The sequence below is a fragment of the Nipponia nippon genome, unplaced genomic scaffold, assembly GCF_047370975.1.
Source record: "Nipponia nippon isolate SJK-2023a ecotype South Korea unplaced genomic scaffold, ASM4737097v1 scaffold_4, whole genome shotgun sequence".
Lineage (NCBI taxonomy): Eukaryota > Metazoa > Chordata > Aves > Pelecaniformes > Threskiornithidae > Nipponia > Nipponia nippon.
In genome coordinates this window covers 29122818-29149430 of record NW_028262358.1, presented here as the reverse complement: position 1 = coordinate 29149430, position 26613 = coordinate 29122818, and the positions used below count along the sequence as shown (strand labels likewise).

At 38.6% G+C, this 26613-nt stretch overlaps 1 protein-coding gene across 9 annotated transcripts in view; it reads right to left on the bottom strand.

Moving 5' to 3' along the window:
• The window catches only part of PPM1B (protein phosphatase, Mg2+/Mn2+ dependent 1B), a 78511-nt gene that overhangs the window by 2668 nt on the left and 49230 nt on the right, over positions 1-26613 (bottom strand). For 7 of the 9 annotated variants that reach the window (XM_087777411.1, XM_087777410.1, XM_087777405.1 and 4 more), the window contains 3 exons: positions 25531-25642; positions 21381-21438; positions 14319-15408 (listed from right to left, as the gene is read on the bottom strand). In XM_087777411.1, coding sequence (XP_087633537.1) covers positions 15103-15408; positions 21381-21438; positions 25531-25642 — 476 coding nt within the window. In that variant the 3' untranslated portion in view covers positions 14319-15102. Of the gene's footprint in view, positions 1-11716; positions 13539-14318; positions 15409-21380; positions 21439-25530; positions 25643-26613 lie in introns of those variants that run through there. The other 2 variants (XM_087777409.1, XM_087777408.1) reach the window with 2 other exon arrangements.

Sequence of the window (26613 nt, the reverse complement as noted above, 5' to 3'; positions counted from 1 at the left end):
AAGATTTTAATGCCTCTTTTTCCTTTCTCCATTTCCCTCTGTAACGTCACGCCTGACACACGAGCCCGCAGAGCCGAGGCCAGCCGCGCTCTCGGTTTGCTTGGTACCACCTCGTGTTCGTGTCACACAGAACTTGCCGCAAGTCACGGTCAGTGTCTCTTCTGAAGAATGCAGCCTGAGTTCGAGGATCCTTGTGTTTACCATTTTGCAGCATGGGCGTACGACGAGAGAAGGCAGGTGTCAAAGCATTTATGTACTCCAGACGCAGATCAGCACTTCTGCAAGTCCCAGAAAGCATCTCTGGCACATCACTGGGACACAGACATGTAATTTATCATAACAAATAGGTGCTCAATAGGCAATGCTACATGACCATGACTTAAGATGCAGTTTTATGTTGAATTCACCAGCATTTAATGCTAATTTAAATCAACTCTTATCCCTGACTGCTTGTTCCTGCCTTGCATTGCCCCCTGCCTTGTGCCAGGTGTTTAGGCAGCTGTGCAGTGAACCAGATTGGGAAACAGATTTGGGTGGAAAAAAAAAAAAAAATCATTCTTCAGACAGCTCTATTCCTAATCCACCTGGTGCCCAGGAGACCACACGAATGCTTCTGCCAGCCCAGGACAGGGAGGAGGAAGAGGACAGGCAGGGAGAGGGGCCAGGACACAAAGCACTACTACTCTTCTGGCAAATCATAGCCTTCACGCCTAACATTCATTTTAGCACGTTCCTGTCTGTCCCTTAGAGAAAATCAGGGAGTAGAAAGCAGTTAAGTCTCACACCCACAAATGCTCCTGGAATCAAAAACAGGGAGAAGGTTTAAATTCTGTTAATGGCTCACCCACAATCATGCATGAAAACCAGAGAATCAGGGACTTAACCCCCCTTCACCCAAGTACGACATGACTGGTACTCAAAACTGTTGAAACGCTGGTTCCAAGTGAGTATTTCACACACCCCCACACCCTTTTTCTTTAAGCCAGTAAACTTAATGGTGATAACTGCCTGCATGGATGTGTGTGCTTGATCTGAAGATATGGGGGGGTTACCCTTGGTATGTACACTTCTAACAACTGATAAAGGCCAATTTAATATGTCGGTAGTCAGAAGCTGCCACTGCTCTCTGTACACGTGGCTGGGAAACCACTACTTTCCTCTCATTCAAGCATCTTGCAGAGGCACAACGGCCAAGGCCTGCTCTGCGAACCCTGCCGTGCGGGAACCGCGTCTTCAAAAGAGTCCCTCTTGTCCTAATGTAATCCCTAAGTAACATTAAAGGCTTATTTATACCTTAAGTAGGACAGATCGTGACTTAATTGCCAAGCATCTGGCTGAAAAGAGGAGGATTATGCTGCTGCGGCAGATAAACACAGCGTGCATGAACCAGAGGCCATGTATAGACGAATCTGTGTGTTCAATCTTCCTCCGGTGGCTAAGTGGCACACAAAGGTACAGGGACACACTCAAATTATTTTAAGGTTAAAACAGAAACCATCCTGGAAACGAACAGGTCGCTGTCTTGGTGAACACATGGTTTTTACAGCCAGACTGACTGTGCTTACAGCCAGACTTCAGTCGTATTTCAGGTCAACTCCACATTGCTGTGTAGGAAGAGCTGCAGCACAGGCAGGTACCAGGTTGGGTACCGAAGGTATGCTTAGGCTTAGGCTGGACCTTGAATACTAAAAATTCTTCTAGAAAATCTGGAGGGGAAAAATACAGCCACAGAGCTTAAAATAGGTCTGGATGATCACCCACCATGGACGCTGGAGAACAAGCCCAAGAATCTAGTACCTCCTCCTGTATGTTTTTTCCTCATAGACCAAAAATAAAACCACACAGGTATTTTGTTGTTACTATAGACCTTTTTTTTTTTTTCCTCTCCTTGACTTGATGAGTTGCTCACCTTAAAATTATTTGATAAAGGAAACTGTAAACTTCATCTTAAGAAAGGCAGATCACCAACAATTCCCACTGAGCTTTAACTTTTTCCTTTTAAAATCTATTTTATGTATGCAGGCATTATGCTTCTGGCTTGCTCTCAAGCAATTCTGAAACCGTTCCCTCCTGAGCAATTTCATAGTTTAGCAGGAGTAACTAGCCAATGCAACTGTGCTAGCAGAATCCACTGAAAAGCATTAAGTGGTAAAGAAAACACTTTGCATTCTGTGCCAGTTATTGTGTTTACCTCCGGGTTAGATAGGGAAACAAAACCAATCGGTATGTGGGCAGTAATAGCTGCTATCTCCACACAGATTGCCATGGTTATTTCTATAAGATGGAGGGGTTAATTTCCACAAGTATTTCTTATATATAATTATTTAGATACACGGGCTGACTAAGTAGTCTGCTGTTTGATGCAATACAAATGCCAAGTAGCTTGCCAGTTATTCGATACCATACATACTACACCGAAAACCACACAGAGGGGTGATTAAGCACCCTAATGTGCAAGGCGTAGGAAGATGTTTATTGTCAAAAAGTTCTCTTGCTTAATGCTTTTTCATTAAATGGTCTGTTACCACTGGAACTGGTCTGACATAATGCACTTTACCTCTAAATATAACCTCATTATTTACAGAGTCAGGGCCAGCTTTACACCCATGTAAAGAGGCAAACACTACGGTTGTCAGCTTCTCCTCAGTGGCTCCCACAAGACTGTTGGATAATCTGACCTTTAAAAGCTACATTTCATTCAGCATTAACAAAATCCTCCCTTGACACGGAGGGCAGCCGGCAAGAGAGAGAGACTCTTGAGGAACAAGTTTCTGATGCGGTATCTTTTACCCTGGGCACCCCTGACCGCGCGTGGGGTTTCTGCCATCAGCCTGAAGTCCTGGAGGGTGGCAAAATGTAATTGTGTGGGACGCCATGATGTGGTTTGGGGGGGTGGGGTGTGGTGGGTTTTTTTGTTTGTTTGTTTGTTTGTTTTTTTAAATGCTCTTAGTCCACTAACGGACTATGTGATTAAAGGTTAATGGTGTTATAAAGGCTGTAATTAGCTACTGTCTGGCTCACCTGACATTTCAGGGGTAGGTTTCAGGGGAAGGAGGCACCTGGCCCCTGCCTGCTGAGGGTGATCAGCATGGCTGGCTTCTCCCACTATTTTTAATGAAAACAATCACCCTCTAATTCTTGCTGTTAGCATAGCTGCAAGAACAGCAGCACACAGAGCTGACTCCTTCTGGATGCCCTCCCCTACAGAGGGTCAAACACTATACTGTCACACATCCATAGAAAAACTTACTTTAGAGCAAACTCCAGGTTTGTTGCCTCTCCAGGAGGAGGCTCACTCAAATAACTGCACCCTTCTCAATTTACACTGTTACCACTCTTCCCTTTACAGCATTTCTCCATCACATTTCTGTCCTAGAGGATGACAGCTTTCAAAGAATTTGCTTTTCCAGCCTAGTCATTAAAAGCTTTGCCAGTGAGAGACCCAAACCTCGATGCTACCCTTACCTGAGCTGGCCATGTTGAGCACAGTATTAAACCCTGAAAGACTGTTGCTGAACTTTTGATGGCTGTACGCTCAAGAGTGACTTGGTGTTATTGAAAGGCCTCCAATATGGGAAATTGCTAATACAGACAGTACGGCCAGGCAGCCCCACAGGAGGCCAAGCAGAAGCTCAAAAATAAAATGGCATTGCACTGCATCACTACCGCATCCATCCTTTGGGCTACTAAGAGACAGCACCCCATAGCAAGCTACATCTATCCATGCTACAACTTCTCTCTTACAACCACTTACACTCACTGAATAGTAACTGGGGAACAAGTTTCGGTCTGTTGAGCACTAAGCACTTCCTCACGTGGAAGGATGAAAGCATTTTCAGCGAGGAGCTGTCGGGCGAGGAATACTGTGTTCTGCAGGGCTGACACTGCGTGACCACAACTAGCACCACACTATACAACCTGTACTGCTTTTTACGGTGCCTCAGTTTCCCCACTTGCAGGAATTACACATATAGTATCACATAGCTATGTATAGCACTCCACTGAGCCTCACCACAGCTTAGAATAATGAGTTTACTCCTTCCTTGTCTCCATCAGTGCATATCGACAGGCCTTCCTGAAACTAATTTGCTCTTTTCACATATATCAAATTGGTGGCAGGCATTTCACAATCAAACGTACTCAGGCTGCACTCCCCTGAAATAATTTCCTGCTGAAAGAGCTCGTTTTAGATCAGAAATGTCCAATCTTTGCACAGACAGCTTCACACTCTACTACTGAACTGCATCCCAAGGCTTTTACAATGCCTGTCCGTGACTAACAGTTCACCAACTCCACATCAGACCAGTTCAGCAACAGGAATGTGAGCGAGGGAGTGCGTAAAATCAATGTGAACATCAGGAGTGAAACCAAAGAACTGGAAGTACACATTTCTGTAAAAAAAAAAAAAACAAACCAAAAAAACCCAAACAAAACCAAAAGCAACAAACCCCCACTTCTCCAGCTCAGGTGGACTGACCTAGCATGCTGCGCGGCAAGAGCTAGCACGTGCAAGGTGCTGTATTCAAGGAAGGCGCTCTCTGGCCAGCACAGACTAGACCTCTGCAAAGAGAGATTTCACACCTCTAGGAAGCCATCTCCAAATAGACACATGTACCATTCAACGTAATAGGTGGCAGAACTTAAATTTTAAATTTCACATTAGCTTAAACATACAGAGACTGAAATTGAAGACAATCCTTACTTTCCAGAAGTTAGAAGAACTGCTGAAAAAATAATTTTAAGTATCAACCTCTAAATACCGCCCTACAAATCTCCCCATGGCCCCTTCTTCAGCTGTGTAGTGCAACTTGCCTCCCGTTCCCACAGGGGCATGCTGCTTGCTTTTTACATATGGCCGCGCACAGCACACTCACGCCTCTGACCTGCAGCCTCGCTGTCTTCCCTCTTGCTCCCCTACCACCTCGCAGGCATTAACTCCAGTTTCTGTCCTATCCCACAGCTGCTCTACCCCTGCCTTCTATACATGTATAAAGCACCTCTCAGTTACACATTTATCGTACCGAAGTGCAAAACCAAAGGGAATACAAGAAGCGCACTTACCACCACCATCACTGGGAAAACGTTGTCAATGCACGCAGTAGATAAGCAAGCAGCGTTCACACGGTGAGCACGGCGACAAGACCACTCTTTGAAAAGCGCTAGACAGCAGCACACAAAAAACCTTCAAAGAGGCATTTATGTGATCCATACATTCTAGGGTTTTATTACTATTAAAAAAAACTCTTTAGTTCATAAAAAAAGAAATATTCTTGCAATGAAGTGACAGTCACCAGCCATACTTAGTTTTCTATATTGCCTCCTTTAGGGTTAATTTTTTTTTTTTTTTTTGGGGGGGGGGACGTATTTTTCTTAACTATACTGTTTCTAAATATGTACTAAAAATATACAGAATTTACGATGCTTAGCATGGGAGGGTTGTTTTTTTTCCATACACAAGAAATGGCCTAATAAGGCACAAAACTCAGGGCAGATTCTCATTTCCACGCAGCTAATACTACAGTTCTCCCTAGATCTGTCTCCCTTTACGAATGGCACCCTTCCCGCTGAACAACCCGGTCCGCATCAGCACGAGACAAACCATTGTACGTGACTCCATTCCAGCAAGGCCAAGTTGCATCTGCAGTGTGGTAATGCCAGAACTGCCATCCTCTACAGCTTTCCAACAGCATCGCAGATACTACTGCCACAGGAAGGAAAAGACCACCAAAATACTGGACTTTCTTAGTTTTAAGGTATTTCTCCTCTCACTGCTTTTGGAAAGGAGGAATGCGGCACCACTCCTGATTAACAGATGGGGAATGGAAGTCCAGGAGCCAGAAATACTCATTAAAATGTTCCAAAGTTTCAATTTGAAATATGACTACGCTTTCCCTGGACAACTGTATTTACTCAGCCCAAGCCATACTGACTACCCCCCAACAACCACCTTTTTCTTTGGAACAGTCTCAAAAACCATTCATATAACATTTCTTATAGCAAAGTCCCTATGAGATGAATCTGCCTCTTCTTATGCTGGCTTAAAAGGACTCTGTTCTAAAAATAGTGATAAACAAATGTAGCCAAAGCAGTCTTTTTTCAAGGGTGGCATTTGGTTTCTGGTTTTGGTTTGAGGGGTTTGTTTGTTTGTTTTTTTAAGATTATTGTTAGTGTCAGTTTTCCTGTAGCAAGAGGAATTTCAGTTGGGTCTTCACCATGGTATATACCATTTAGGATTATGAACTATACTATAATCCTTTGCCTTGAAATGAAATCTTGACGTGAAACTAAGAGGCTTTTATTTGACAACAGAGCCGTAACATTATATGCCATTTGAATGCATAAGCACTCCTAACAGTCTGAAGTTTTGTTTCAGAATTGCCTGGCATTCAAGGATCCAGTTATAGGGTGAAAGCAGTTACGTGAAAGGTGAAAAAAGCATCGCCTGCAGCCAATACCAGGCTTTCTATTTTGAACTTAATGAATCCACTGAATTGCGTGGGCTCTTCAAGTGCCGTATCTCACATTATGTATCTGCATGAAACAGTTTCAGGCACCTAGCTTGCCTACACTAGCGAACCAGAGAAAACCTAATCCCGCATTCAGCAAGTATTCACATAGTGCGTTTAAATCCCCCCGTCCCCTGTCACTCAACTCAAATAGTGGAGTGACAGCTATCACACATACCCCATTCTCCCCAAGATAATTAAAGCAAATGTCTGGCTGTCATTATATAGAATCATTTAGGTTGGAAAAGACCTTTAAGATCACGGACGTACTCTCTCACGGTTCTCATGCTTTTAGCTTTGCCATGCTGTCTAGGAGTCTGTAGCACCAAGTACAGTGGGACTCCAACCCACTCAGAATAAAACCAGTTTGCACTGCAAAGATACCTCTTCCAAATATTTCAGTACTGAAGGCTGAACAGAAGGACAGACATACATCATCCCTAAGTCAGTGATACTACAATACCCATTTTGTACATTTTTTTTCCTCCTTTTCCTTAATTTCATCCAAAACCCTTTATTGAATGCAGTTCAAAGCATAAGGGCTACTAAGACCATATTAGAAGTTGTATCTACAAGATACAACTTTTGTTTTCTTTTCATTCAGTTCACAGAAGCAGCACTTGAAATACAGTAACTGCATATAAAAAAAAAGTTTCTGCAGTTACTCACACACTTGGATCTCTGCATTTTTTCCCCTCTAAAAGTTGAGTGGGAAGTTAAATGCAATAATTGTAATCTCTGAAGTAACAGTATGGAACTTTCTAAATGTGTTTAAGGTGAGGATGAGTTGGAATGAAGACATGAATGTAAAATATATTTCACCATTTTAAAATTTGTCACCCAGTACAATGAAAAAAAGGTGCCCATCACTAAAAGTAGAGACTGAAGTTGTAAAGCATTACACTTCTAATCACCTCGCACATTGTTTGCATCAGCAGAGTATTTCCTACAACGATATCCTACCAAATTACGCAGATTTAGGAAAGCTGGAAAAAGTATTTTGGTTTGATTTCACACATTCTCTGCTCCCAAAACTGAAACATTTTTATTAAACACACTAGAACACATCTGCTTTACACACCAAGGCCAAAATCCTTATTGCACTGTTAAACTTAGATGTGTTTATGAACTGAAGAGGACCATTGGATAAAGGAGCAAAAAAAAAAATCTCAGAGTGCATTCTCCAGTTTCTCCTAAGAAGAACAAATTAAATACTGTAGATTATTTGTCCAAGATTAAGCAGACATCCACCTTTTTGCATGTGAATAACCTGCCAAAAGAAAAACAATATTCACAGAATGAATTCGATGGGGATGGTGTTAAGAAGTTTCCTTACAAAAATAATGGGAACTATCTTTTAATTAATGCAATCAGACTTTAACACGTACGCATTTACTTCAAAGTTTCCAACTAACTTCTAAATGTAGGATATTTACTAAACTACATGTTCCCCCCCCCCCAAAAAAGTAGCTAAAATACATAAGCGTAGAGAGGTGTTAGAGGTGTGTTTTCATCAGTTTCTGTTTTAGCACATTTTTTAAAAAGACAATTCAGATTTTTCAAGGAGAAATTAATATTCTTGCAAGGAATATAACATACCCAAACATTTTTTGGTACCCTTTCTAAGTGCTGGACACTAACTCCTGACAGTAGTGTTTTGTCTCACAGGACACAGAATTTTCATTCTATGAACTTCTGTCCAATTTCTTTTATTTAAGCTTTGCAGCTCTTTCAAAGTGGTAAAAGCAGATCCCATTTGGTCATTTTCTGGCATAAATTTGCACAGAAGTTCTCTGAAAAATAGTTGTTTGAAAACATCCCATAACTACCCAACAGAATCCAGAAGCTGCCTGAAAAAGGCCAGAAAAAAAACCAAATCAGTATTTCTGTATTTACAGACCAGATGAACCTCCAAGATCGTCATGAGGGGACTCATGAATTGGATTGTTTCCAACTTTTTAAAGGTCAAAAGCAGGGTCCTTACAACACCAAACACTATTATAACATAGCCTCAACTTTCCCACAACTCACCTTAAGTTCCAAAAGTCTAAGAAAGCAGAAAACCAGGGTAACAGTCACTTCCAAAAGAGACTTGACACAACAGGTAAGAAAATTATTTCCAAGAATACTGCTTCAATTAGTTGCCACAAGTCTTCAGAATGCATCTTCTACTACACAGTGTTTTTTTTCCTTTATTAGCAAGGGCAACTGCTTTCACAGAAAGATTACCAAACTGATGGAGAATGGCAGTGTTTTGGCTTTTCTTTCCCCCTACAGAAGCCCATCCCCATGACGGCAATCCTTATCAGTCTTTGGTATGTTCTAAAAGCGGGTGCCGAGGCAATCATTAGTTGATGTTAATTCACAGTCGCTCATCACAGTAACAGCACAGCAAAGCTTTCTCTGTTGGAAATTCCTAGCCAAGCTGCACATGAACAAATAAGGACAGCCAAGGACAGAAGCTGGAAGTACACGCCAATGGAGAAGGGAGGTCTCAATGATCCAAATCAGGCTTTAAATCCAGGTATCGCAACAAAGGAGAGCTTTAAGAAGGTTTTTGAAGAAGGAAAAATAAGGCATCTGGGGGAACATGACCTTTCAGATGGAGAAAGAGCAAAGCATGCACAGCAGCACTGATTAAACATGTAACAAAGTGAACGATGGAAATGAGAGATGACCTCAAGCAGTGAGCTAAACACAAAAAGGAGGCACAGTCATGCTAAAATGCAAAAGCTACTTGTCTTTTGATCAACAGAGAAGCAGCGAGGTAGGAATAGAAGACAGTACAAGCAAAGCATAGCTAAGTCAGATCTATACAGCAACAGTCCCAATAAACACAAGCAGGACAAGATCAGATGGGCACACAGAGAAAGGGGTTACAAAGACACATGAGACCCCAGGTGGAGTTTCACCTGCATAAACTGCATACTTACCTGGATTACATTTGCAATGGATGAGTGGTTAAGCCACTCAAAGAATCTCCGCCAAATGCACCACCGCAATACTGCAAAATTTCAGTGATTTGGGTCCTCTCTTGTGGCTCTGTCAAATCGCTTTCATCTCTAGGAGCATCCCACGCAGTTGCTCACCTGCGCCAGCGGAGCTACCTCCCTCTGACTTAATTTTTATTTTAGAGCTAAAAAACAGCTATAAAGAGCTAAAAGCAACATGCCTTCAGCAGATAATCCTTAAATCTAAAATGTGCTTTTTAGCCCAACAAAACCCAAATTAGTTGAGAGGTTAAAAACTACTTGGCACTGTGGGTTTTTTTTTTGCCAGAATAGACCTGATACCTAATGTCAGGTAGCAGTATTTTTTTTTTTTTTTGCTTCATCTTCCAGAAATGAAAGTTGCCCACTAAAGCTTAGTTCAATGCTATAACTAATCTCGAGTTTCTATTGATTTTGATTTCCACTATGAACCTTCAAAGTGCCAAAGAAAAATGACCGGTTTTCTGGGGCTGATTTTACTTTTTGTTTAAGATTTAAGCCAGTGATTATGGCTGCCAGTGTAAGAAAGCTCACAGATAGAGTGGCCGACTGAACTCCACTTTATACATGATACCAAGAAGCTACCTAGCCACGAATAGCTAGCCTGTGATGTGTTAAAAGAATTGACATCTTACCTATTTCAACCGTGCAGTTTGGGTTTGTTTGGTTTTGTTTTTTTTTTTTTTGTTTTTTTTTTTTTTTTACTCCTTCATCAGCATTAGTTCGCATAAGGGGCATGAAAAGCACAGGTATTTTGGCCAAGTCCTGCAAAGGTTTGCAGGCGGGCTCAAATAAGCACATGACGATCCAGCCTCTTAAGAGGAGACTTCCATTGTAGTTAACCACTCACACAAGCCTTTTGAGAAGGTCAGGATGACACCATTTATATTTGCATCCATTTCTTTATTCCCTATTCCATTTAACACGTTAACGAGGATCAGTTAAAAGAAATCCTTATTTTGCTCAAGATTATCAGAGAGCAGACTTCAGAACTGACACAGGCCACTTTGTCTCTGTTACAGCAGAAGTCGTAAGAGACAAGAATCAAGCTGAATTTGACATGTCAGTAAGACCTGAGGTGGAAGAGACACTCCCCACCTCTCAGCGTCCCACAGAAGTATCTTTATGTTCGTTACCGGGTGGCAATTTAATTATGAGAACATAATTTTAAAACAAATGCTAAAATTGGTAAGTTATGACAAATACATGAACAAGTTTTATCAAACATTCAGACTTCTCACACTACAACATCAAAAAGCATATTTTTTTTTCCAGGCTGCTGAAATCTGAACAGTATTTTGATTAAACTAAAAACATGATTAGAATTTGCAACCTAGTGGATACATGAATGGAAAGTAGTGCTAATTCAGAGCAAAAAAAAAAAAAAAAAAAAGGTCTTGATTTACATTTTGTTGTAGCTGTGCAAGCTATGGTCCTTCTCTTTTAAAAACCTATATGCAGGCTTCATTTCTATACAACAAAAGCATAAAACCTTTTATTTCAGGGAGACTATCCACATGATGTCACCAGTGGAACACGGTATTAAAATTGCAGTTCATGAGGAAAGCATGCAGGGGTTATGCTGTACAAGCAGATGCAACAAAAAAGTTCAAATAACTTAAAGAACTTATAGACTCAAAAATCTACAGGTTGTTCATAAATACACCCATTCCACAGTAACACTAAGTATTCAGACAGGTTATTACTATGCAATATCAATAACGTGGAGGATTTCGTTCTCCTCTCCCATGCAGCTAAACAACTTCACTAATAAGTTAATGTTAAAATGTAAAGTTAAACTGTGAGAATGTTAACATTAGAGGAATTTCTATCCAAAACACTGTACAAAAGTAAAACTTTATAGGTCTAACCTCAGATCTTTAAGAAACTCCAAGAAATGAGTTGACGATAAAGTCAAGTTTAATCTGAATTTTTAGACTTTAAATGAATGCTCTCCTACAGCTGGAATAAGACTCATTCCAGCTGAACTTGGGATGGATTTGCCCTAGGAGCTCTAAATGTTGTTTGTACTCTTCTGTCTCCCACAGAGAAGCCCACTTTGAGACTTCTGGCTTACTGTGACAAAGAGCCACATTTGCTATAGAACAAACACAAACCCATCACTAAGAGACGCCTCATAAATCCTATTTGGTTATCTTTTTATATAGAATACTTGCATCTTCTTGATAAATCCTTCTCAAGAAAATATAAAGCATATCACACTGTTTTAGCAATCCTTTATTGAAGATAACTAGTTATGTTCACTGTATTGTATGAAACACCACAATATCATACTGGGAAGGTACTATCAGTACAGGGTTGGACCAGAGCGGACAGTCTGAACAAGAAACCATTTTGCATTCTTCATTCCCTATCCTTTAACAACCCCAAAAAAACCAGTAAAGGGACAAATACCTGTTAACATCATCATTTAGAACACTTTAACTTACAAGGCTAAAATCTAATGAATAAATAAAATATACTGTGGCAATAATCCTCTCTAGACCAAAAAAAAAAATCAGATACACAGTGAATCAAAATGATTGGGAAAGCTGGCCTTTGGCACCAGTATGAAAGAGCGCGTGGTTTTTACAGACTCACCATGGGGATAAAGTTACAGAAAAATACCATGAATTCCATTTCACACAAAACCAGTTGATGACTGTCATTAGCTTAAAACTACACACAAGGGCAATTACATCCTCGCTGAAACACAGTTTAAACAAATAGGAAAATGTCTACAAGGCATCCACAGCATGTAAATCATGTACAGATGGATACATTCATTGTTTCCCCTCCCCAATAGCTTTTATTTTAGATAAATACTTTACTCTTCCCCATTTTCAGCATTTACTGGACTCATTACATGCACAACTCAAAGTCAGAAAAAAAGTCAAGGTTATTGCAAAAATAGAATTAAACTAAGAATCTTCAAGTACCTTACATGACAGCCACTCTGTACCATGCCCATTGCTTATAAAATGAAAGGTCATTGAACCCATGAAAATATCTCTAATAATTTCTTAATTTAAAATAGATAATTTTAAGTGTATCTATAATAATCTCAAAGTGATAATTTGAATTTTGAAAATAATGCAAACAATTAAAAATTATACCCATATTACACAAGACTTGTCTGTATCTTAAGCTGAAAAAAATCAAAAAACTATAGAAACCACTTAGAACAAAAAATAATCACAATTTACATTATAATAAAGGCAAATTTTCAGCATTTTTTTAAAAAACCTGCAGCTGTGAGAGATGTCAAAGCAAGTCACTACTAACTATAAATTCATCAGTTTGGTTTTAAAAGATTTTCTCTAGCAAGAGTTTAAGGGTGTGTTGTACACATGCGTAAAATTCTTACTGTTTTTAGATGCCTAGAATCTTCATATATTATTGCCAAATACACTTATCTTCAAGCAAGCAGTAGGCAACATATCACAATTTGGACACCGCAGGGAAACCTAACGGTCTGGTAATACAGGTAAAACTAGAAAATTAAAAAAACAAAACAAAACAAAAACAACCAAATCTGATAGCGTATTGCCCAATTGAAATTACTTCCAAGCCACAGAGCTGCAAAGCCTTCCAACTCGGTAAAGTGAAATAAGTAATGTCTCAAACAATTACTTGTACTCTCTCATGCTTGTGTGTTGCACATTTCATTGAGCCATAGTGTATCTTCAGAGTACACCTACAATCCCATGCACCTCAGGTACATATACCAATCTGCTGAGAGAATCCTTCCTTCCTTCTTAGGGCCAAAGTTCATTACAGATGTAATCAGTATGCCTGAGGCTGGTAAAAATACTGTCGTACAGGCAATGCTAAGAGTGGCAATATCAGAAAACACAAAAATGAACAAATCATGGAAAATTCTAATATCTTTCTGCCCATTTCACAAAATGTTGGAAATCCACCAGAATTTTTCCCTTGTATTGAAGAAAACAGATTTAAAAGTTTTTTTTCCCCCTTTCAGAATCAAAAGCATTTTAGTAGATTTGTAAGGCTACCACGGATCTTCTAGATCTCCAGCACCCTACAGGAAAAGAAGAGGAGAAATATTACTACTCACCAATACACATGAAAACATTTTGCTGCACTTTGGATTTAAGTGGCATAATTAAGTAGAATACTAGCATAAGACAGACATTTTCCTTTTTTCCATACCTGCCCACTTCCACACACACATTCTCTGTTCCTCAACTTCATGAGGGAATTTGCTTTTCTAAAACATGAACCCAGTAAAGCTATAAGCATAAAGACTTAAATATTATCTAAAATTGTACCAAGTCATAGCTATCAATAGATACTACATCTACGGACTACAAAAAAAAAAAATCTATGAAATACTAAGCAACTCAACTCTTCAGGTATTCCTGGTCCACAAGAAATTCTCGCAGGCTCTTTTTCATTAAGGCAGTGAAATTTGTACCTATTTTGAACAATGACATTTTTGTGCAAGTGTTATATTATGAACTGACCACTGACACAAGAATTCCAGATTTAACTTATTAGCAGATTAGTTACCACCACTGTAAATTCCCAGTATTATCACTGATCTACCCAAATGCACGTACACACATATGTTGTACACCAAAAGACACGGAAAAGATTTGGTAGAAGGTAAACTTAGGTAGAATAGCCAGTTTATTCATTTATATGGCTGATGTTTAACTTGAACCTGAGAAATGTTGCTCAAATAGAGGATTATGATGAATGTGCCAAACCCAAAATTACTCAAATATTTGTGGAAACTCATGAACAGCATGAGTTCATATCAGAAGGTATGAAAAGTTTCAAGTCATGTCAGAAGACAGCATTTCAAAGGAAGTTTATTACTTGCTTAAAAGAGTCAATATGCATACAGACGTTATTCCACAGCATATTCTTTATTTTCACTTAAACATGAACTCTTAGAACTTGATACGAGGTACTAAATCTAAGTACATTTTCATTTCTGATATATGTTACGCTACAACCTGGGAAGTAATAATACAGTCGTCTAGAAAATAGATATGTTATGATGAACAGTGGATACAATCTAAATTGAAAAAAAAATCAAACACATTCATGAAGAGTAAGTGACAACCTAAAATGTAATAGCTTTTGTAATTTAGTTGTAATATAATCTATACATAGTTCAAATACAAACATGCAGTATACGATGCTGGGGAGGGGAGATGACTGAAGAATTTGTATAATTCAATTAATTTGCACAAAAGATACAATTAAGATGTGAATTACTTTACAATTAGCAAACATGTACCATCAAAATTATTATTTAAGACTACTTAAAAGAAAAAGTTTTAAAATTTATTTTTGCATTAGCACGTTAGATTCCTATTGTTGGTGTCACAGGATTTAAAAAGTCAAAATCTCAAATGGGAAGTTAACTGCTTGCTACACAACATAAGATGCAATTACTGTAATATACCATAGTAGTTGAACTTCTAAGGAAAAAAGAGCTTTGTATAAACAATCTGTACAAATAACTAAAGTAAAAACAAACAGAATTCTAGGATAGATGTGACAAATGTTGAGATATAAACAAAGGAAAATACGCCAAGTGAAGCAAAGCATTAAATCCGCTATGTAAAACATTACATCTGTTTATCACTCATCTCATTCATCCCTGAATCTTCATTTGAGCTCTGTATTTCAGCAAGGTGATTCCCAGATTCTGTGTGGGTGTCTGGTACGGGGTCACTGGGTCCAGCATGAGTATCTGAAGTAGATGCTGCAGCTGATTCAGCCGTGCACTCTTCTCCCTGCATCTTAGCTAGCCTGTAACTAGACAGTATCTCTTCCAGGAGGTGGCGGTAGTTCCCCCTATGATTAATTCTCATTTGCCTGAGCGCTTCCACCAATTTTCCCTGTGTTCCACTTTCCTCGGCTTCGCCAGGGTCCTTTTTTTAAGATTCAAGACCCCAAAAAAATCAGTAGTTAAACTAGGATATTTTCTAACGACATTTAAAAAAAAAAGCACACACAATTTTTCTGACTGAGAAAACATCAGCTTTGCTCTGTTTGAATCTAAAACACCTTATACATACATCTTAGAACAGTATCATCCATGCTTGTCTATTTTATACAACATAATTTAAGAAACGATACCTATTACAACAGCATTTTTAATTATTTCAATTTATTTGGAGCCAGACAGTGTCAACATGATACCTCCTCCCAATTAACTCCATCTCGTTTCAAATTGTCTTTCGATGAATATAGCTGATATTCCCCACAACTGCGGTCAGTTGCCAGTGAAAAATTTGAAAATTTAAAACTTCTTTAGCCATCAGGTCAATATTTTTAATTGTGAATTTCTGCACAGCCAGTAGCAACACAGTCCTGTGAAAAACTTACTAACTGTGAAAAACTTACTAAAGAGAATAGGTAACTCCACTGCTAGCAGTTTAGTCGAAGCACCACATCATGCTCAAAGTATTTTAGAAGACAATTCCTCTGCATTAAAGACTGATTTTTGCATGCATGATGCTGCCATGAAAGAAACACGCATCTACCTATCAGCACCAGGAGTGGTGGTGTTTGAACAACGTAAGACACTATTTTTGGCAGATGTGCATATTGGCTCGAAAAATTAACAGGTAGAACAGCTATTCAAAGTAAAATCTAGCAACCTACAGCACAAAACCTGAGTAATAAGCACTGATTAAGGAATGGAGGTCTCCTCTGCAACAAGCCTTCAGTTGAAAAAACTGGAGACTTTTTTTTTTTGCAACAGACTTGCACATCTATTACAGTGCTGAGACTGATACTAGGTATTTTAACTTTCACCTGCTAAAGCAGTACTGTTGCTTTAAGGGAATGGTACGTTTTAAATTATTAATATCTAGCAAGTTATCAAGCTAGGCAAATGGAACTGTACCTCTGGAAGCTGGCAGATTTTACAATACATTAGAGGCAAAATCCAGACTGCCTTTTTCTCATGCTGACCTCATTTTATTGTCATCTAGTCCAAAAGCTTCATAAACTACAAGTATTGCAGTCACTCATCTACAAGCTTAATAGCAGCATTAAGACAATATCTTGGGTTCAGTAGGATCTTGGATGCTCTAATGTTCCTGGAATAGAAGCCCCAAGACTGATTAGCACAGTCTAAGTTAAAAAGGGGACAAATTTACCACAAAAATGAATGTTACTGTATATAATGCTATCCTGCTAAGCTTAATTTGTTGCATAAATAGAGACATACTTCCACTGTGGTTTGCTGGGCTTAGTTTGAGATGTTTTCACTCCCATGTACTAGCATTTTCATATTCAGGTAGCTCTTCAAGAGCCCAGTGAGGAGAAACAAGGTAGTTTTAATGCATGAAGTGGGACTGTTTTAATGCCTCTTGAGCACAGAGTCAGTGAAAACTCAGGGCATCAAGATGAGGCTACAGATGTATCCTATTTCTTAGGTTTTGACAAAAAATACTATTTATGTATTTATCTAGCTAATACTAAACAAGGCAGCATAACAGAAGAATTCCCGTTTTTTTGAAGTTCAGAGAACATCTAAATTCCATAGCTCCTCCAGCCCATCAGTTTTGCTCTGAGGTTGACATTAGCAAACATGCACCCTGAATCTCCACATTTCACAATATTCAGATCTTTAAAAATTCTTCTGGCAGACTGAAGTGAATGCTTTTGCTCCCATGCAACACCGAAGGGTAAAAGCAAGAAGCAATATAACAGCAGCTCCGAGACTCCTGAACAATTGAAATGCTAGCAGGAGCTGAAGCAACAGTGCTGTTAGCGTTTGATATTCAAACTCGCATCCTACTTTGCTTTGCGCCCTGTTTGATGGCAGGCTATTTTGTGCTTCCCTTGTCTCCCTCAGTGCTAGCAGACAAGAAACCCCACAAGCAGTAGGGCAGAAACTGCCTCTTTTATATGCTATACACTATATATACGCTATAACACAGATTTCTCTCTAATGATGTGTGGCTACAACATGTCCCTGAAAACCAAGATTATTGTGCAAGTTAGCATTTGTCTTCCTTCATGTTCTAATTCAACTTAGTGCTACTGACCATAAAAACAAGAATAAATTTTTGCTAGCTATATTTAACATAAGCATTCACAATTTTTGCACAAGTTCTGCTCTGTTAAATTATGTATATAAAAAGGGCTACTACATACTAGGGACAGGATTTACAATGTTTAAGGGGGTAAGAATTTTGTCCATTTACATTTTCAAAATTATCTGTAGCAGCCCTTAATGACATACGATTTGATTTAGCAAAGTGCCAGAGTATAGTATTAGGAAAAGCAAGAGAGAAACATGATTGGTTTCAAACAAGATACTCAAATGCAGCTTTAAACAAATGCCACTGAAACTATTAAGACAGCCACTGTCATTTTAACATTGTTCCTTGTGTTTAAGGATACATATACACCCAAGTACCCTAATTGGATAGCAGCCTTCTGGTCTTAGGAACACATTAAAAAAGTGATGGAAGAAGCAAAGCCATTAGAGAAAGAGTAATACTTTAACATGTTAACTAGAACACCGACTCGGTGGTATTGTAACGTTACAGTGGTAACAATTATGTAGCTATGAAGAAGTTTTTAAATTCCCTTTAAAGATATGAAAGCAGATTTCACTTGCACTTGTAAAGGCACAAGCCACCACATTCATAGCAGAAGTCCCTCTGCTGAAACACTTGCAAAGTTGCTCTTTGTGAGCCCCATTCAGGGCTCTCTCCAGCCCTGCATTTATGAAATACTTGTACTCTGCCGAGATGCTTAAAAGAAAAAAAACCTTGACTGCTATACCCTGAAGCCACACTAGTGATCTCTGCATACTGCTGTAGTAAGGATTCTTTCACTCCTCAGTCTCTCGCTCTACACAACATCATCTTATTTAGGCTATATGTTAAAGATTCTCAGAAAATGCACACGTGAAGAATTGGAAGAAGTTACTCTACAATCACTTGCTTGGATGACAAAAAAAATTCTAAGCACAGCACTGAAATCTTTACAATGCTGAGTAAAAATGAAGCTAATCTAGAAAAAGATACCACCTTGGTTTTGATTTATATACTTTCTAAGAACTTATTAGCAAAGTTATTATGATCCAGTTCACAGTAACACAGGGTAACTAGTTTAAATTGTTCAACGCTAAGAAGTATAGTCATCTTTAGAAGGATGACATTCTCAATTGCAAAAGTTAATCTGGTTAGTTTGTGGTGTTGTTTTTGTGGGGTTTGTTTTTGTGGTTTTTTGGGGGGGGGGTGTGTTTAAAAATTTATACTCACGTGCATTAACATTTTAGCAATTTCAAGGTAAAAAAATGGTTCTAGCCTTACATAAAATCACCAGATGAAGATGACTGCCACAGGCAGACTTTCCAGCTAGTAACAGCAGTATTCTGCACTCCGCCCACGCTCTAACAGACACATGTGCACTGGTAACGACGCACGGGGAAAGATTCTCAAGTGCAAGTCAGTGCACCTTCGTGCTTTGCAGACTCAGCATCTGTGCCTGCAGCTCATAATTTTTAGTACAAAGATCCGCTCTTGCCTCATACTAGTTTATAACAGGGGCACTATTAGTGAGGTTTCGGTCTCACTTGGAAATGTCATCCTTGGGATGTACTGTATGTTTCCTTCCTATCTGTGCTTCCTGTTTAGATGCAAGATGTGTAGCAACATTATCACAGCGTGTAGGCATTGTGGGGAGTCTGATGTTGAGCAACTGAACAGCTTCCTTCCCTTTTACCCCCGGCCCCGTGCGCTAGAGCATTCAGTTCAAAAGACTAAGAGATCAGCACATAAATACCTGGAACTGAGTAAGACTAGCAAGGAAGTCACATTTTCAACACCTCAGAGATGAGGCGCACTAAATTCATCCACTTCAAGGACAGTAAGATAACAATTCCTACTTGCTGGGAAAGTGCAAACAGGAATTGCATCCTTCACCCAGTGGCACAGCCTCCTCTCAAACTGCTTTGGGTCAGAATCATTTAGGATGGAAAGAAGAAAAGGTACTGACTGGCAAATGACATCTTACCACAAGATCAAACTAAAATTTAATCCAGTGTATTTAAAACACATCATCCAAATCATTATCGAGATTTGCACTAAATGCCAACACAAGGTAAAGTTTACAAAGTAGACTGAAGTGTACTGCTCACGTTTCATATTAAAGAAGCCAATTTAAAAGGACTCAAAGGGATTCTAACAGCAATAAAGGTCAAAGCTATTAATGGTAATAAAGGTTAAAGCTATATTATTTTATGAGCAACCTGCATATTTAGTTCTGTTACCTCATTTTATTAAATTATAATGGATGATGTACAAAAAATTCCTGGTAGTAGCCAATACACAAAAGGATGCTGTACTGTACGTTAGGACTTTCAGCAAGCTTGCACAGCTATTGAAAAGTAAATTTGGACTTAAAAAAGATGCATCATAAATGCAACTATGGCATATGATATTTCTAGAAAGTTACCATTAGACAAACTTTTTTCTTGAAAAAAAGAAAACCAACCAACTTCTAAAGCCTATGCTGTAATCTTCAAATAAACCACTTTCACCAATAACTTTACCCCAAAAGCAGGAACAAAATTATGGCTAAATATGAAAAGTAGTAGCAGACCGATAGAGGTGCAGAGTTTCCTGAAGGACTAAAGAAGCTGAAAAGAGGAAAATTTTGCCTAGCTTGTTTTGGGGTCCTGTTGCACAATTTGTTGAAAGTTAAATGAAAAATGCATACTCTATCACTTCCGAACTAAAAAAGGAACAAAACCTAAAAAATAAAAGTTAAGAGATTTAAGAGATTTCTTCTCTATTTGTACTCTAACAGAATAGTGGCCCCTTCCACCTACACAAACAAGCTCTCTAACTTAAGAGAATAAACCAAATATAGGAAGCTAAGAGAAGACGACAGTGGGAAAAACATGATAATAATTGTGGTGAGGCTGCATATTCACAATCTCAAGGCACACAAGTGATCATTTCAAAGTACGTAGAGTAAAAGTTGACATCTCCCCAACACCATTCATTGTAATGACTACCTGGCTGAGGACCTTGTAGCCATCTCAGAAGAGAAAAAAATATGACGAAGGATTTACTAGAACATGAATGGTGCCTTCACAGATCAGTTCACATAAACTGTACAGGAAATGACAACATGTGTACAAGCAGTGATGTTTTTTATCATCAGTTCTTCGGTTTTCCAAAGATTTTTTTTTTTAAACAACTAACTGCAACTGATATGAACACCAGTTATTACTCTTTATACTGATATTAAGAACCACCTAATAATCAGGTTTAAAGTTACAGGAAACCATATTTCAACATACTGTTTAAAATTCAACCTACTAGGAACTGGGCAAAAGAACGTAAGCCATTTTAGAAATCAGAATTGCAGTACATGAAATATTTAAAGATAGTGTAAACTCTGAAAAAGTAGTCAATATTAGTCTTGTTATCTTTTATATTCAGTGTACCAAGGTCTACCACACTTACAGAAGACCACAGGAAGTGTTTGCCCCCTCTTCTACTAGATTTCTGGACAGCAGACATAATACCTAGTTAAGTAATGAATATGCTGACCATACTTTTTGATAATAATGAACTACAATTTAGAAAAAGCCTGCATTGTTGCCTCACAGGTTTGACTGAAAAAAGCAGTAGTCAATTAAATGTTTAAAAAGTCTTTCAGAATTGGGTGTAAGTTTGCTGTCTTTTTGAGGATGAAGTTCTGTATTAGATCCATCCAAAAGAAAGTAAAAATTAACTGTATGCTACAATACATATTTTGTATTTATGATACTTTATTGGCAGTGATGTACACTTTTGCTTAATGTATGACACTACTTTGATGTTCTCATCAACAAAGAGGTGTAGCAATCAAAATGGGAACTTACCCCCTCATTCTCTCTGTGTGGATTCAGCCTACTATACACAGCTTCAATAATATTACGCCTAAAAAGAGAAAGTTTAAAAAAAATTAAGCACAACAAAGGATTTAAAAACATTGAGAACTTAAAAGTTTGAGCACAGTAATAATTTCAAAGTGTTTAAGATGTTTTGCCTTTAACCTGGCCTCTTAAAAAGATGAAGCCCCCTCTCAGTGTCTTTACTCACTTTCAATATGTTTGGGGATTTAGCAGTATGGATTTGTAAAGACTAAGCAAGGAAAAAAAAATCTTCTTACCTTACCCTCCCCATGGTCTACCCCTTTACATCTTTACAAGTTCCAGCTGCATAGTCAGATTTTGCCAAGACTACCATTTAAACCTGTATTTTGCTTATTATAACAAAATTCTTCAAGTCTGCTGGTCTTCTTGCCTTATTTCTGGATGTGGAACTTGATGACAGTTGGGTTTTTCCCCATTTTTGTTACATATACCCAGGTTACCACTTGCCTGCGAACTTTTGAAGTGTGGTGCCGAGAGTATACAACCTCTGAGATGTGTTGTCTAGTGTCTATTCACACTGTAGAAATTAAAACCCAAATGCCACTAGCTAGACTTTTTTCTGGCAGTGCCATATAAAGCCGCACCTTCAGAGGCAGGCAAAATAAGCACAAAAAGCTTCTCAAAAAATAAAACCCAAAGTATAAACAGATTTCTGAGAGGAAAAAGGTTATGTCCCTACATCTTCAAGTCACAGTAAGAACCGGGAAATGTTCAGACAAGTATAATAAATACAATCAAAGTTACTGACGCTTCAACCAAAAAGAACTGCTACATGAACTAAGACTCTCAAGTCTTGAAGTGGCCAAGATCTATAAAAATAATGTCTTACAGAAAGCGAATAAGCACTGACTGTTGACTCTTCCAAACAAAGAGCACAAGGGCATCAAATGAAGACAGCAACAAGTGTCTCAAAAAATACACAGTGATGGCTCTTGATGCAACAGAACTTTCTGCCCCAGAACACAGAGGATGCTAAAAGTCTGATGAGGCTCCTTTTGAACACATTTAACTTCACAGAAGAGAAATTCTAAGTCACGAAGTATATAAACTATCTCAAGATTTGGAAGCACCTCAGCTGTAAGAAGTTGAAAACTGAAATAATAATTATAGGGGAAGTGTTTTACATATTTTCTTGGTTTTATATTCTTCCCTAGGCGTCTACTTTCAGCTATCCTGTGGACAGGACACAGAGCTAGAATGATTCCTGGTCTGATCTAATATGACGAGGTTCTTATGTTCACTCCATGGAAGCAAAGCATATTCAAAACAGAAGATTTTGGGGTTTGAATGGAATGCTGCAAGTATGTCGACTTCTGAGACAAAAGCAATAAATCCAGTAATGTCCATATGTAGTGTCCAGCATCAGAATATATTTTTCCAGTCATGATCCAGTACTTAAAACAGTACCTACTAAAATACTCAGAAGATATGGGAGATGGTTTGCAGACCAATGAATGCAAGGGACAGTGCATCAAATCTGATGATGACCACTAACCTACCACACTGAAAAGACAAAAAGACATTGTGCTATCAGAGGCAATTGTGTTCAGAGGCAATATATGTCGATGATGAAATCAGCCTTTATCTAGACACCCCACACCAAGACAAGCAGAAGGCAGGCACAACAGATACACCTGACAGCTCGAAGCCTCAAGACACTGGTGTATATGCAATCTGTGCTTGTTCACACACAAACGTTTTGGGCTGTGTCTGAACGAGCTCCAGGAAAGAAGTTCAGAATTAAACTGATAGCAGCACTTTCAAAAATTATGTCCAATATGAAAAGTCCACCGAAGAACACAACTTCTCCAAGGGCACATCAGTTAAAGTCAATGCTTTAAGAATTCTGGAAGGGTTGCATGGTTGATCTAGCATGGGATCCATCAGCACTGACAGAAGATTTTCCTAGAGAAAACTGAAATCTTCATGCAGATGATACAGGAAAGGGTTCTCTCCATTTAGTTCCACATTTAGTGATGGTGGAACGGCACAGTTCTGACCAAACGTCTGTACTACAGAGAGCAATGGTACTTTGCACCAATGTAACAGAAAACACTTAGCCAGTCCAAGCAAGGCTGCCATAGAAGCAGCAGATAGCCATTGCAGAGAGTTTAAATCAGAGTTAAAACTCAAGCCTTTGGGAATCTTCCTATCTTTGCAATTCACTTCTCTTTCTTTGAACAGCATAGTTCTTTGTACTTTCCTTTGAAGGGACTATTCAGGAGCAAGATGTTGAGTGGAAGTACTAACGCCCAAGTGACAGGGTAGCTCAGAACTTTTGTTTTCTTCAGCAAAAAGTGACCATTCTTTTGGCAGCATTTGAAGTTGCAGGGGGAATCAGAGTCAAGCCAGTCTTTGAAGAGTAAGATCTTAAAGGATAAAACACCACCATTAAGTGACCACAGCAGAGTTGACACCTTTAGATTTCCTGTCTCAAAGAATGAGCCAGTACGGGCTTCTGCACAAGTGGGATGCTTGAAGGAAGTATATAATGCCAGTAGAAGCAGAGTTACTTCAGAGGTTCCTAAGGTTTGCAAACATAGTCTAGTCAAGGTAACATCGCATTGCATTTCTCCAGCTCAGACATACTAAAAGCCAGGAGCAACTGTAACTGGTGCCAAAACCAAGGATGTCAGCCACAGACAAGCTCTTTCTGCAACCTGAGCCAGGTCTTGGTGTTCAAACAGAAGGACAAAGTGTGAATTCTTCATGTCCTCGTAACATCACAGGATAAGGATCTCAAGACAAAGAATATTCTCTTGTTAGGACAAAAGTTTTAAGTTACACAGTATGTGATTTTTGGGTTGTGTAGTCGTAATTTTTTAAAAACTTTCATTCAGGAGAAAAATCCTGCAAGTCAAGTCAATTAAATACATTACTGCCTGTCTTTGTCCTCAGTTTGAAGGCCAAGAAAAAAGTTACTCAATACTCGATGATATTGTCTTAAAAGAAGCTGCAGGTACACCTCCTGAAGTTAGTTTTCTGAAACACAGGACTTCAAAAGTCAAAATGGAGAGAAAGGCATCAAAAGGCAAATTCTGAACCTAAGCCCATTAAAAATGTAACCTGGGTCACAACAAATTAAAACAGAATTTATATGCAAAGGTTCCAGAATAATGAAGTACTACATGATGCAGTTATTAATGAGCAAAAGAACAAAACACACGAACTCATTCAGCAGTTGGGAGGCACTAAGAAGAACAGGCACACCACAACTTTTCTGAATGCCTGGAATGCATGCAAGTGGAAAAAAAAGGCCCAGAGCATACAGGTACTTTCAAGGCTAGAAAAAAAACAATCACAGCAAACAGTGATCATTAAGTACACAATGAGAACAGATGTATACACAAATGCTCAGAGGACAGGACTCCGTATTTTGAAAAATACAAAGATTCCAGAAGCAACATGACCTATGCCAGGGAGCAATAATGGGTCCCGCCTCTTTGGGGAATTCTAGATTAACAATTGTTTATGCAATCCTAAATTCTGTTCATTAAAATCCTTAAATTATAGGTCATTAGAACATCGCCATTAGCCTCCCCAGAAAACCAACGTCATTTCTGAATGTTTATTCCAATTAAGTTTTAAAATGCATATCCTGGTTCAATATTCTTGCTTATCTAACATTCAGTTTAAGACTAAACAAAGAAAAACAATTTTCTTATGAGAATGTTCACTGAGCAAACAAGCATTGACCTAAACTTATAATGAACACTAGGTGGTGGAGGGAATATGACATCAGGAAACTTGAGCTGGTATTTTGATATTCCAGTTACATTACTGATAGTTCTTAACAAACGTAAAGCAGTAAAAAGCCAAGAATAAATACTTTTTGTTTTTTAAAATGGCCATATGGAAATAGTAAACTAGTACATTATGTACCAGAATATGATCAAACTGTTTCCTCTTACCATTCTAGAATGGGAACAGTGATACAAATGTTTATGTACTGCAAAAGATAAACTAGCTTAAAGTATAAAAAACTTTTTCTTTAATTTGGGTATAGCTATTACAGTAAGAAAGCTTTAAAACATTTAAATAAAAATATTTGTTTCAGTGAACTAAACAGTTCAAGAAATTCCAGTACTGTACTCACTTGCCAGCTAAACCACCTCCTGGTGGTAAATTAGGGATATTCTCCGCAGTTAAAATACGAATAACATGAGCAAGATCAGGCATTCCTTCTTCACCCGATTTTTCCATAATTTCTAATTTAAAAACAGAAAAAGTCCTTAGATTGCTGAATTAGTACCATCCATTCCTTAAGACACTAAAATACAAGATACTATCAGTTTTTAACAGAGACATTATGAAAAAGTTACATGTAACCAGGAAAACATTCTTTACATTTTAGGTAAACAGTCTTTGCATGGTGGAACAGAGCTATTCAAATCCATAGCCTGCCTTTCCAGTCTGCTTCTAGCCAGTCTCTCTCAGAGGAACTCGGAAGCAGCCTGTGAACTGGATGAAATATCCCAGAGACAGCAGCCTGTTCTCTTTCAAAAAGACGACAGCTGGGAGCCTGTTTCAGTTACGTTCCCGTTACATTGCAACGCATACTCCGAAGTTCCATGCCATAAAGCCAATGCTTCCCAGGAACTCACTCGTACTTCATTGTGAGTAACGCCTTGAATTCTCAAAGGCCTGAATCTCCAGTGCGTAAACACTAAGATCATCGTGCAATAAAGAGGCATATATAATGGCCCATTATCACTCAAGTGGCCAAAACAGAATGTAGAACTAACAACAAATAATTAATAATACTGTATTCCATTTTCCAAGCAGAAGTATCACACAAGTCCAGTGCTAGTAATTTCTTCTGCCTTGGAAAAGAACTGCCTAAACGGAAGGAAATCTTCACATCTTCTTATTCATCAAAACTGCTGTAAGGCAAACATGTAATAGTTGCGTACACATTCACATAGGCATAATACTACCAGCTTCTAGCCGTCAGCCTCTAGTCATTCAACTACTACCATGGCAGAAAAAGGTTCACTAAGGTATCTACAAATTGTAGTTGTACGCATGTGTCACACATTTTTAAGAAAGATTTTTTTTTCCTGAAAATCACCTAAATTAAGGAATGGAGTGCCATTTCCTGTAGACATTGTTCTAGATAAAAAATTTTTGTTTGAGCAAAACCAAAACAATTAAGAAGAATGAATCCTCTCAAATATCC